This window comes from Chiloscyllium punctatum, chromosome 18 (genome assembly GCF_047496795.1).
Source record: "Chiloscyllium punctatum isolate Juve2018m chromosome 18, sChiPun1.3, whole genome shotgun sequence".
Taxonomy (NCBI): Eukaryota; Metazoa; Chordata; class Chondrichthyes; order Orectolobiformes; family Hemiscylliidae; genus Chiloscyllium; species Chiloscyllium punctatum.
Genome location: NC_092756.1, coordinates 97,197,830 through 97,210,606, shown reverse-complemented (window position 1 = coordinate 97,210,606; position 12,777 = coordinate 97,197,830). Strand labels below are relative to the sequence as shown.

At 52.3% G+C, this 12,777-nt stretch overlaps 1 protein-coding gene across 1 annotated transcript in view; it reads left to right on the top strand.

The window, feature by feature from the left end:
* The window catches only part of LOC140489385 (SH3 domain-binding protein 1-like), a 71,775-nt gene that overhangs the window by 44,970 nt on the left and 14,028 nt on the right, over positions 1-12,777 (top strand). Inside the window, exons 13-15 of the mRNA XM_072588885.1 lie at positions 489-569; positions 2,632-2,745; positions 4,992-5,089. Of these exons, the coding sequence (XP_072444986.1) occupies positions 489-569; positions 2,632-2,745; positions 4,992-5,089 (293 nt within the window). The remainder of the gene's footprint in view (positions 1-488; positions 570-2,631; positions 2,746-4,991; positions 5,090-12,777) is intronic.

The window sequence follows — 12,777 nt, the reverse complement described above, 5'->3', positions numbered from 1 at the left end:
GTTGGACAAGGTCAGAAGTCATAAAGGTTATAGTCCAACAGCTTTATTTGAAATCACAAGCTTTCGGAGCACTGTTCCTTCATCAGATGAAGGAGTGGCGCTCTGAAGACTTGTGATTTCAAATAAACCTGTTGGACTTTAACCTGGTGTGACACCTGACCTAAATGGTTGGATTTGAACCCATGCCCCAGGGTCATTTACCTGGGCCCTAAAACAGAAGACGAGTCAGACCAGACTCGTAGCATTAACTCTGTTACTCTCTCTCTCTGCAGATGCTGCCAAACCTGATGGGTTTCTCCAGCACTTCCTGCTTTTATTTCAGATTTGCAGTTGGCTGTATTTTGATTTTGGTTGCATGGATACAAAGGGTACTCCAAGACAGTGCAGGGGTAGTCAGAGGGAGATACCTTGAGATGAATTTAAAATTGTTTGGGGCAGTTCCAGTCCGAGACCCGAATCTCATTGTTGCTGTTGTTTCTCTTTTGCAGTGAGAAAGATCTTCCCAAGAAGGTTGAGAGACTGAGAGAAGTTTGCACTAAACTACCACCAGAATCCTACAATAACTTACGGTAATGTCAAATACAAGGGTTACGGAGAAGGGGGTGCAGTGAGAGAGAGAGAGAGAGAGAGACAGGAATCCGATGGCTCAGATTAAACCTCCTGCTGGTATAGATCCTGCTAGTTCCCCAAACGAAAACTTGGCATAAAGTGTGGGACAACAACAACTTGCATTTCTGTAGCAGGTTTAATTTTTAAAAGTCTGTTAAGGGAGATGGTGGTCACTGGATTGGCCCACCGTTTATTGCTCAGTTGTAGTTGCCATCAGCGCCTCACCCTGAGAAGAGAAGGTGGTAGTTGTCAGCTGCTTTCGCGAACAGCTGCAGTTGTTTTGATGTGATGTTGTGTGATGTGATTTTTGGATTGGTCTAGTGGTATTTTCTGGATTGTTAATCCAGGGAGCCAAGTAATATTCAGTGGACCCAGATTCAAATCCCTCCACAACAGATGGTAGAATTTGAATTCAACTTTTAAAAATCTGGAATTTCGTGTTTAATGATGACCTTGAATCTATTGTCAATTGTTGGAAAAAAATCCAACTGTCCTTCAGGGAAGGAAACTGCCATCCTTACCTGGTCTGGCCTACATGTGACTCCAGACCCACAGCAATGTGGTTGACTCTTAACTGTCCTCTGGGCAATTAGACGTGGGCAATAAATGGTGCCTTCACCAGTGATGTCCTCATCCTATGAATGAATAAGAAAAAAAACCAAAAATATACAGAATATTGTTAGGGAGGGGATTCCAGGATTTTGACCCAGTGACACTGAAGGACAGCGATATATTTCCAAGTCAGGATGGTGAGTGGCTCGGAGGGGAACTTGTCGTGGGTGGTGTTCCATGCATCAGCTGCCCTTGTCTTTCAAGTTGGGTCAGGTATAACTGCCATAGTCTTAACAGACCATAGAGAGGGAAACACACATAACTGATGGTGGTTTAACCTGAGGGTCACCATGCCTCAAGTGAGGAGAAGAGAATTGGGGAGGAGGGATGGTAACTTCAGCTGGTAAAGGAATTGAACCCATGCTGTTGGCAACACATCACAAACCTGCCATACAGCCAACTGAGCTAACCAAGCCGCAGTTAGATGGCAGAGGCTATGGGATTGAAAGGTGCTCTTTAAAAGTGCGTTGATAAATTTATTTGACTAAAACATCCCACAGTATTTGATTAGATTAGATGACTTACAGTGTGGAAACACGCCCTTCAGCCCAGCGGCACGGTGGCACAGTGGTTAGCACTGCTGCCTCACAGCGCCAGAGACTCGGGTTCAATTCCCGCCTCGGGCGACTGACTGTGTGGAGTTTGCACGTTCTCCCCGTGTCTGCGTGGGTTTCCTCCCACAGTCCAAAGATGTGCAGGTCAGGTGAATTGGCCATGCTAAATTGCCCGTAGTGTTAGGTAAGGGGTAAATATAGGGGTATGGGTGGGTTGCGCTTCGGCGGGGCGGTGTAGACTTGTTGGGCCGAAGGGCCTGTTTCCACACTGTAAGTAATCTAATCTAAGTCCACACCGACTCTCTGGAGAGCACCCCACATTTACCCCTTCACCTAACACTACGGGCAATTTAGTATGGCCAATTCACCTGACCTGCACATTTTTGGACTGTGGGAGGAAACTGGAGCACCCGGAGGAAACCCACACAGACACTGGGAGAATGTGCAAACTCCACACAGACAGTTGCCTGAGGCGGGAGTTGAACCTGGGTCTCTGGCACTGTGAGGTAGCAGTGCTAACCACTGAGCCACCGTGATGCCCACAATTCCTGAGATAACCCCAGAATCCCCTTTGTGTTGGAGGTTGTGAACAGGACTGTCACCTCTCTCCTCCTACCCCCACTGGAGTACTCTAAATGGGGGAGAACTACATTCTAATGCTCAGACTCTCTCTCACTTTCCAATAATTTTCTCTAAGTATTTGTCAAAACATTAGCTCTGGGTGGGATAGTGATGCCCAAAGTGGTTAAAATTATTGACAGTGCTCACCACACACATAAAATGGCTGACTGCAGGCCTGATGTGCCGGGAGAACTTCAATCTGACATAAAAGACAATAAATCTTTCTTTAAACCAGATACCTCATCAAGTTTTTGGCAAAGTTGGCGGAATATCAAGAAGTGAACAAAATGAGTCCAAGTAACATCGCCATCGTGCTAGGTCCAAACCTCCTCTGGCCCAGGGATGAAAGGTAGGTTAAAGGTCAGGTGGAAGGTCACTGAATGTCATGTTATCTGTCTCCATCTTTGGCAGGCAGCTTGACAATGTTACCATAGTGATTGTAATGAGGGTCGGGTGGATCTCATTGACTATGAGATCCTTGATTGGGGTTGTTAACCTGGGGTCCATCAGGGAGCCCTGGCTGACAGATATAAACAGGGGATTCAGAGAGTCTCCTCACTGAGCTGGCTGGTCAGAGCCCATGTACTGTGCAGGTGTAACTAAAGGGTGATTGGGTGACGGGTTACTAGCCTCTGTGCAGTTATTTTACTTACCTTCAACAGAGAGGACAAACACCATTTTGTCCTCCTCGCTCGGGCCTGTGATCAGGATTGGTGATCCTGCTGAAGTTGGACATACATTCACCCAAACATTTCCACTTCTTTTCAAAATTAATGAAACCTAAATGGAAAGGTGCTGATTGACAGCACTACTTCCCAGGTTTCGGGGTTATAATGGATCAGGTATGACTGCCATAGTCTAACCAGATCATAGAGAGGGAAACACACACAACTGATGGTGGTTTAACCTGAGAGTCACTATGCCTCAAGTGAGGGGAAGAGATTGCTGCCCCTGAATAAGGGGCCACCCATTTAGGACAGAGATGAAGAGAATTTGGTCAAAGTAGATCGATCCTTGAGAAGCAAGGGCCTGAAAGGTGATTGGCTTATCTCTCCTGAGGTAACCTGTCAGCATCAAACGTGGAGGTGAAGTGGCCAGTGATTGGAGGAGCAGTGAGCAGTTAGAGGGATCATGGAGGAAGTCAACGGGGGTTGGGTCCAGAAACCGAGAGCTCCAGTGTGGGGAGAAGGTCAGAAGTCACACGCCACCAGGTTATTGTCCAACAGGAGCTCTCGGAGCACTGCTCCTTCATCAGGTGACATTTTTGTTTCTGATTTCCTGCCACCGCAATTCTCTCAGTTTTCCCTTACAGCGTCCTGCATTGTGTTCCAACTTGTGTACAAATCAACCTGCAACTGAAGTCTGTTCACAACCCGGAGACCGACTGTATGTGACGGTGTTACCAACAACTGAGTTAGTGACAATGAGGACAAAAAGCACCCCCCCCAAAATAAATAAATAAAATAACCTCAGAAAACCTCAAGTGGGAAAGAAAGGTTATTGTGACCCATGGTAGGCAGGAATGTGATATAGTCAGACCAGCCACGATCTTTCTGAATGGAGTGCCCAACAGCCTATTGGTCCTCCTGATTATTATGTTCGTACCCAGTGCCAAGCTGAGGGGGCTGCCCTATCCCAATGACTAATCAATAATTCCCCTGAATGTGCCCTCATTTCAGCTTCCCACAGTATGCCAAAACCGAGGTGATGGCCTAGTGGTATTATTGCTGAATTGTTAATCTAGAGACCTCAGGTAATGGTCTGTGGAGCTGGGTTCAAATCCTACCATGGTAGTATCTGAATTCAATTTTTAAAAATTTCTGGAATTAAGAGTCGAATGATGACCATTAACCCATTGTCAGGAAATCCCCATCTGGTTCACTAATGTCTTTTGGGGAAGGAAATCTGCCATCCTTACCTGGTCTGGCCTACACATGACTCCAGGCCTACATGTAACTCCAAACCCACAGCAACGTGGTTGATGCTTAATTGCCCTCTGGCCAATTAGGGATGTACAATAAATGCTGGCCTAGCCAGTGATGCCCACATCCTGTGAATGAATAATTTAAAAAAAAATACATGTCCCCCACAGCTCAGAAGTTGCTGTCTTGAATTGGATCCAGACTCTCATGGGATTGCCATCTAGCGAGGAGAATTGGAAACAGGATCCTGGATGAAATTCCCACCGGAACACACCGGGAAGGGAGTGAGATACCATCACTCACAGAAGAGGTCAACTCATTGCCCCTCACTCCCTCCTTTGATCCTAAACTGCTAACTTGAAGAAGAACCTGAGAGAAGTTCCTTGTATCTATTTATCCCTCAACCAGTAACTGCTTTCAAGCAGAAACCAGAGAACCTGGTCATTTTCAGCTAGCTGCTTATGGGATCTTGCTGTGCACAGTCTGGCCCACCACACATTGTACATTGGGGTGGTTGGGCTGTCCTTGGAGGTGGTAATGAGGAAGGTGGCCTTACTTCTGTATTGGAGGAAGGTGCATGCTGTGTTCTGCACAGGAGGATGGGACCCCGCGCGCATGAAATCTTTACTTTCCGAGAAAGAAACCAAGCCTCGGCCTTCTTGTCCTGTTGCAGGAAGGTGTCGCTGATGGACATGGCGTCGGCGTCCTCTGTCCAAGTCGTCACCGTCATGGAGCCCATCATCCAGAACGCGGAGAGGATCTTCCCAGAAGGTAGGCTCTCTCCGCTCAGCTCCGTGAGAGTTCCTCAGGATTTACCTCCGCCAATCCCTGTCCCCCACCCACCCCCTCCCCCACCACACCCTCCACAGGGCCCTCTCCTCTGCGCCAGCCTCCCCCTCCCCTCCGAAATGAGATTCACCCCGTTACTTCAAAGGGAACGAGAAGGCTAGGTCGAGAAGCCACATTAATGCGGGGCTATGGGGACAGGACGGGATGCTCTTCAGTGGGTCAGTGTAGACTCGATGAGCCAAACAGCTTGTACCTCCACTGTAGGGATTCCATGATTCTGTGGAATAGTGTATACAATAGGGAGGTTTTGCTAAAACTGAACAAGGCACCCAACTGGAATATCATGAATAGTTTTGGGCAAAATATCTAAGGAACAGTAGATTTATCATAGAATCCCTACAGTGTGGGAACAGACCATTTGGCCAACAAGTCCACACTGACTCTCCGAAGACAATCCCACCCAGACCCATTCCCCTACCCTATTATTCTATATTTTCCCTGACCAATGCACCTAACCTACACATCCCTGAAGGGGCAGTTTAGCACGGCCAATTCACCTAACCTGCACACCTTTGGACTGTGGGAGGAAACCAGAGCACCCCCACGCAGACATGGGGAGAATGTGCAAACTCCACACAGACAGTCTCCTGAGGGTGGGATCAAACCCAGATCCCTCACACTGTGAGGCAGCAGTGCTAACCTCTGAGCCACCAAGCCACCCAGTACACTGGCATTGGAGGCAGTCCAGAGAAGTTCACTCATCTGATCCCAGGTATGGAGAGACTGTCTTATGAAGAGAGGCTGATTAGATTAGATAGGAATCCTGTATGTTTCATAAAGTCACCTGCCCTCATTGGAGTCTTAGAAGAATGAGAGGTGACTTTATGAAACATACAGGATTCCTATAAGGCTTGACAGGAGAGATGTGGATACATTGTCTCCCCTTGTGGAACCAGACTGAACCATCACAGAGTAAGGGATTTCATATTTAATACAGAGATGAGGAGGAATTTCTCCTCTCAGAGGAGAATGAATCTGTGGGACTGTTTACCACAGAGAACTGTTGAGGCTGGGTCATGAAGTACATTCAAGGCTGACGGATGTTTATTGGTAAGGGAATCAAGGATTATGGGGAAAAGTCTGGAAAGTGACGTTGAGGATGATCAGGTCAGCCATGATCTCAGTGAATGGGCCAAATGGCCTACTTAGCCCATGGTCTTATCACCTGGAGGTTTACAGGGATTAACAATGGAGTATTCAGGCAGCAGCTGGCATTCCCATTGGCCATGGAGATTGTGAGGGTATACTAATAACAGAATTATAGGTGCACTACATTTAGTCTGTATCTAACCCTATACTGTCCCTGGAAGTGTTTGATGGGGGACAGTGTAGAGAGAGCTTCACTCTGTATCTAACCCTATACTGTCCCTGTCCTGGGAGTTTTTGATGGGGACAGTGTAGAGAGAGCTTCACTCTGTATCTAACCCCGTGCTGTCCCTGTCCCTGGAAGTGTTTGATGGGGTCAGTGTAGAGTGAGCTTTACTCCTTGTCAAACTCTGTGCTGTCCCTGAACCTGAGAATGTTTGATGGGGTACAGTGTAGAGAGAGCTTCACTCTGTATCTAACCCCGTGCTGTCCCTGTCCCTGGGAGTATTTGATGGTGGACAGTGTAGAGGGAGCTTTACTCTGTATCTAACCCTGTACTGTCCCAGTCCTGGAAGTGTTTGATGGGGGACAGCATAGAGGGAGCTTTACTCTGTATCTAACCCCATGCTATCCCTATCCTGGGAGTGTTTGATGGGGACAGTGTAGAGGGAGCTTTACTCTGTATCTAACCCCATGCTGTCCCTGTCCCTGGGAGTGTTTGATGGGACAGTGTAGAGAAAGATTTACTCTGTATTTAACCCTATGTTGTCCCTGTCCCTGGGCGTGTTTGCTGGGGGACAGTGTAGAGAGAGCTTCACTCTGTATCTAACCCTGTACTGTCCCTGGGAGTGTTTGATGGGGGGACAGTGTAGAGAGAGCTTCACTCTGTATCTAACCCTGTACTGCCCTATCCTGGGAGAGTTTAACAGGAACAGTGTAGAGGGAGCTTCACTCTGTATATAACCCCGTGCTGTTCCTATCCTGGGAGTGTTTAACAGGAACAGTGTAGAGGGAGCTCCTCTCTGTATCTAACCCCGTGCTATCCCTGTCCCTGGGAGTGTTTGATAGGGGACTGTGTAGAGAGAGCTTTACTCTGTATCTAACCCCGTGCTGTCCCTATCCTGGGAGTGGGCAAAAGTGAGGACTGCAGATGCTGGAGATCAGAGTCTAGATTAGAGTGGTGCTGGAAAAGCACAGCAGGTCAGGCAGCATCCAAGAAGCAGGAAAATCAACGTTTCGGGCAAAAGCTCTTTCTACACTGTCCCCATCAAACACTCCCAGGAAAGGACAGCACGGGGTTAGAGACAGAGTAAAGCTCCCTCTACACTGTCCCCATCAAACACTCCCAGGACAGGTTCAGCATGGGGTTAGAGACAGAGTAAAGCTCCCTCTACACTGTCCCCATCAAACACTCCCAGGAAAGGGACAGCACGGGGTTAGAGACAGAGTAAAGCTCCCTCTACACTGTCCCCATCAAACACTCCCAGGACAGGTTCAGCATGGGGTTAGAGACAGAGTAAAGCTCCCTCTACACTGTCCCCATCAAACACTCCCAGGAAAGGGACAGCACGGGGTTAGAGACAGAGTAAAGCTCCCTCTACACTGTCCCCATCAAACACTCCCAGGACAGGTTCAGCACGGGGTTAGAGACAGAGTAAAGCTCCCTCTACACTGTCCCCATCAAACACTCCCAGGACAGGTTCAGCACGGGGTTAGAGACAGAGTAAAGCTCCCTCTACACTGTCCCCATCAAACACTCCCAGGACAGGTTCAGCATGGGGTTAGAGACAGAGTAAATGTAGCACACTTATAATTCTGTTATTAGTCGATCCTCACAATCTCCATGGCCAATGGGAATGCCAGCTGCTGCCTGAATACTCCATTGTCAATCCTGATGAAGGGCTTTTGCCTGAAACGTCGATTTTCCTGCTACTTTGGATGCTGCCTGACCTGCTGTGCTTTTCCAGCACCACTCTACTCTAGCCCCTATCCTGGGAGTGTTTGATGGGGCAACAGTGTAGAAAGAGCTTCACTGTGGGGACAATGTACAGAGCCCCGCCATAGGGAATCCCCTAGATTATAAAGCTCCTTCCTCGGTCTCTCTGGGATTTCAGTTTCTTCGCTCCAGTCTGATCCGAGATTCCTATTTAAATGCCGGGATTGAGAATGGTGTGTAATTCTGTCAGACAGTGCCACCTACTGACTGCTGGCAAACCAGCCCCACTGACAGTCAGTGGAGTTTTCAGTTTGCTCATTACTGGTTTGGTGGCAATCCTGTCGCATTGCATCACTCACTCACCGTGGAATCTAAAGGAATTCGATCAAAAGTCACACAACGCCAGGTTATAATCCAACAGGTTTATTTAAAATCATGAGTTTGGAAGCCTCACTCCTTCGGGCACTGGTACCTAAGATGGAGCAGCACTCCAAATGCTTATGGTTTCAAATAAACCTGTTGGACTAGAACCTGGTGTTGTGTGATTTTTGACTTTGTCCACCCCAGTCCAACACCTGCACATCCTCAACGCAATTTATAAGCAGAGAGATCAAAAGATCGTACAGGTCTTTCCTATAGTGAGTAACTGGTGTCCCCAAAGTAATGGGGTCGTGACCGTGAACACAATGCCAATGTGTCAGGCAAGCACTGTAACCTGCACACCTGATGTTCTCCCATTTCCTGTACCACGCCCGAGTAGATGAGTGTGTTGGTGTTTACAGGGGGTTCCCCGGGGGGGGGGGGAGGGGGGGGTGTCAGTGTTTACAGGTGGGTCTCTTGGGGGGGAGTGTGTCAGAGTTTAAGGGGGGTCCCCGTGGGGGGGAAGTGTGTCTGTATTTACAGGGGGTCCCGGGGTGGAGTGTGTCAGTGTTTACAGTGGGGGGGGGTTCCCTGGGGGAGTGTGTCAGAGTTTAAGGGGGGTCCCCGTGGGGGGGAGTGTGTCTGTATTTACAGGCGTGTCCCCAGGGGGAGTGTGTCAGTGATTACAGGGGGGTCCACGGGGGGGAAGGTGTCAGTGTTTACATGGGGGTCCCCAGGGGGGGCGTGTGTCAGTGTTTACAGGGGGGTCCCCGGGGGGATTGTGTCAGTGTTTACAGGGGTGGGTTCCCCGGGGGGAGTGTGTCTGTATTTACAGGTGGGTCACCGGTGGGGAGTGTTTCAGTATTTACAGGCGGGTCCCTGGGGGGGTGGGGGGAGTGGTGTCAGTATTTACAGGGAGTCCCAGGGGGGAGTGTGTCAGGGTTAACACAGGGTCCCCGGGGGAAATGTGTCCGTGTTTACAAGGGAGTCCTGGGAGGGGGGGAAGTGTGTCAAAGTTTACAGGGGGGTCCCTGGGGGGAGTGTGTCAGTGTTTAAGGGGGGTCCCCATGGGGATTGTGTCAGTGTTTACAGGCGGGTCCCTGGGGGGAGTGGATCAGAGTTTACAGGGGGACCGTGGGGAGAGTGTGTCACTGTTTACAGGGGGGTCCCAGGGGAGTGTGTGTCAGTATTTACAGGAGTTCCCTGGGGGGAGTGCGTCAGTGTTTACAGGGGGATCCCCGGGGGGCGAGAGTATCAGTGCTTACAGGGGGGTCCACGGGGGGGCGGGGGGGGTGCGGGGTGGAGTATGTCAGTGTTTACAGGCAGGTCCCCAGGGGGAGTGCGTCAGTCTTTTTAGGGGGGTCCCTGGGGAGAGTGTGTCAGTGTTTACATGGGGGGTCCCTGGGGGGAGTGTGTTAGTGCTTACAGGGTTCCCCGAGGGGAGTGTGTCAGTATTTACAGGGGGGGTCCCCGGGGGGAATGTGTCAGTGTTTACAGGAGGGTCCCTAGGGGGAGAGTGTGTCAGTGTTTACAAGGGGGTCCCCGGAGGGAGTGTGTTAGGGTTTAAGGGGGGTCCCCGGGGGGTGTGTGTCAGTGTTTAAGGGGGGTCCCCAGGTGGAATGAGTCAGTGTTTACAGGCGTTCCTGGGGGAGTGGGTCAGTGTTTACAGGGAAGCCCCCGTGGGAAGTGTGTCCGTGTTTACAGGGGGGTCCCTGGGGAGAGTGTGTCCGTGTTTACAGGGGGGGTCCCTGGGGGGAGTGTGTTAGTGTTTACAGGGGGGTCCCCGAGGGGAGTGTGTCAGGGATTAAGGGGGATCCCCGTGGGGAGTGTGTCAGTGTTTACAGGGGGGTCCCCGGGGGAGGAGTGTGTCAGTGTTTACAGGGGGGTCCCCGGGGGGAGGGGAGCGTGTCAGTGTTTACAGGGGGGTCCCCGGGGGAGGGGTGTGTCAGTGTTTACAGGGGGGTCAGCGGGAGGGGAGTGTGTCAGTGTTTAAGGGGGGTCCCCGGGGGGAGTGTGTCAGTGTTTACAGGGGGGTCAGCGGGAGGGGAGTGTGTCAGTGTTTACAGGGGGGTCCCCGGGGGAGGAGTGTGTCAGTGTTTACAGGGGGGTCCCCGGGGGAGGAGTGTGTCAGTGTTTACAGGGGTTTCCCCGGGGGGGGGAGTGTGTCAGTGTTTACAGGGGTGTCCCCGGGAGGAGAGTGTGTCAGTGTTTACAGGGGGGTCAGCGGGAGGGAAGTGTGTCAGTGTTTACAGGGGGGTCCCCGGGGGGGGAGTGTGTCAGTGTTTACAGGAGGGTCCCTGGAGGAGTGTGTCAGTGTTTACAGGGGGGTCCCTGGAGGAGTGTGTCAGTGTTTACAGGGGGGTCCCCGGGGGGGGAGTGTGTCAGTGTTTACAGGGGGGTCCCCGGGGGGGAGTGTGTCAGTGTTTACAGGGGGGTCCCCGGGGGGGAGTGTGTCAGTGTTTAATGGGGGTCCCTGTGGGGAGTGTGTCAGTGTTTACAGGGGGGTCCCCAGGGGGGAGTGTGTCAGTGTTTACAGGGGGGTCCCCGGAGGAGTGTGTCAGTGTTTACAGGGGGGTCCCTGGAGGAGTGTGTCAGTGTTTACAGGGGGGTCCCCGGGGGGGGAGTGTGTCAGTGTTTACAGGGGGGTCCCCGGGGGGGAGTGTGTCAGTGTTTAATGGGGGTCCCTGTGGGGAGTGTGTCAGTGTTTACAGGGGGGTCCCCGGGGGGGAGTGTGTCAGTGTTTAAGGGGGTTCCCCGAGGGGAGTGTGTCAGTGTTTACGGGGGGTCAGCGGTGGGGGGGAGTGTGTCAGTGTTTACAGGAGGGTCCCCGGGGGGGGGGAGTGTGTCAGTATTTACAGGGGGGGTCCCCGGGGGGGGGAGTGTGTCAGTGTTTACAGGGGGGTCCCCGGGGGAGGAGTGTGTCAGTGTTTACAGGGGGGTCCCCAGGGGGGTGTGTGTCAGTGTTTACAAGGGGGTCCCCGGAGGGAGTGTGTTAGGGTTTAAGGGGGGTCCCCGGGGGGAGTGTGTTAGGGTTTAAGGGGGGTCCCCAGGGGGAATGAGTCAGTGTTTACAGGCGTTCCTGGGGGAGTGTGTCAGTGTTTACAGGGGGTCCCGGGGTTGGGGGGGTGGGGGGAAAGTCTGTGTTTGTGTTTACAGGGGGGTCAGCGGGAGGGGAGTGTGTCAGTGTTTAGAGGGTGTCCCCGGGGGGGAGGAGTGTGTCAGTTTTTACAGGGGGGTCCCTGGTGGGGAGTGTGTCAGTGTTTACAGGGTGTTCCCTGGGGGGAATGTGTCAGTGTTTACAGGGGGGGTCCCCGGGGGGAGTGTGTCAGTGTTTACAGGGGGGGTCCCCGGGGGGAGTGTGTCAGTGTTTACAGGGGGGTCCCCGGGGGAGGGGTGTGTCAGTGTTTACAGGGGTGTCCCCGGGGGGAGTGTGTTAGTGTTTACAGGGTGTTCCCTGGGGGGGGGAATGTGTCAGTGTTTACAGGGGGGGTCCCCGGGGGGGAGTGTGTCAGTGTTTACAGGGGGGGTCCCCGGGGGGGAGTGTGTCAGTGTTTACAGGGGGGTCCCCGGGGGGGAGTGTGTCAGTGTTTACAGGGGTGTCCCCGGGGGGAGTGTGTTAGTGTTTACAGGGTGTTCCCTGGGGGGGGGGGAGTGTGTCAGTGTTTACAGGGGGGTCCCCGGGGGGGAGTGTGTCAGTGTTTACAGGGGTGTCCCCGGGGGGAGTGTGTTAGTGTTTACAGGGTGTTCCCTGGGGGGAATGTGTCAGTGTTTACAGGGGGGGTCCCCGGGGGGAGTGTGTCAGTGTTTACAGGGGGGGTCCCCGGGGGGAGTGTGTTAGTGTTTACAGGGTGTTCCCTGGGGGGAATGTGTCAGTGTTTACAGGGGGGGTCCCTGGGGGGAGTGTGTCAGTGTTTACAGGGGGGGTCCCCGGGGGGAATGTGTCAGTGTTTAGAGGGGGTCCCCGGGGGGGAGTGGGTCAGTGTTTACAGGGTGTTCCCTGGGGGGAATGTGTCAGTGTTTACAGGGGGGGTCCCCGGGGGGAGTCGGTCAGTGTTTACAGGGGGATCCCTGGGGGCGAGTGTGTCAGTGTTTACAGGGGGGGTCCCCGGGGGGAGTCGGTCAGTGTTTACAGGGGGGTCCCCGGGGGGGTGTGTGTCAGTGTTTACAGGGGGGGTCCCCGGGGGGAGTGTGTCAGTGTTTACAGGGGGGTCCCCGGGGGGAGTCGGTC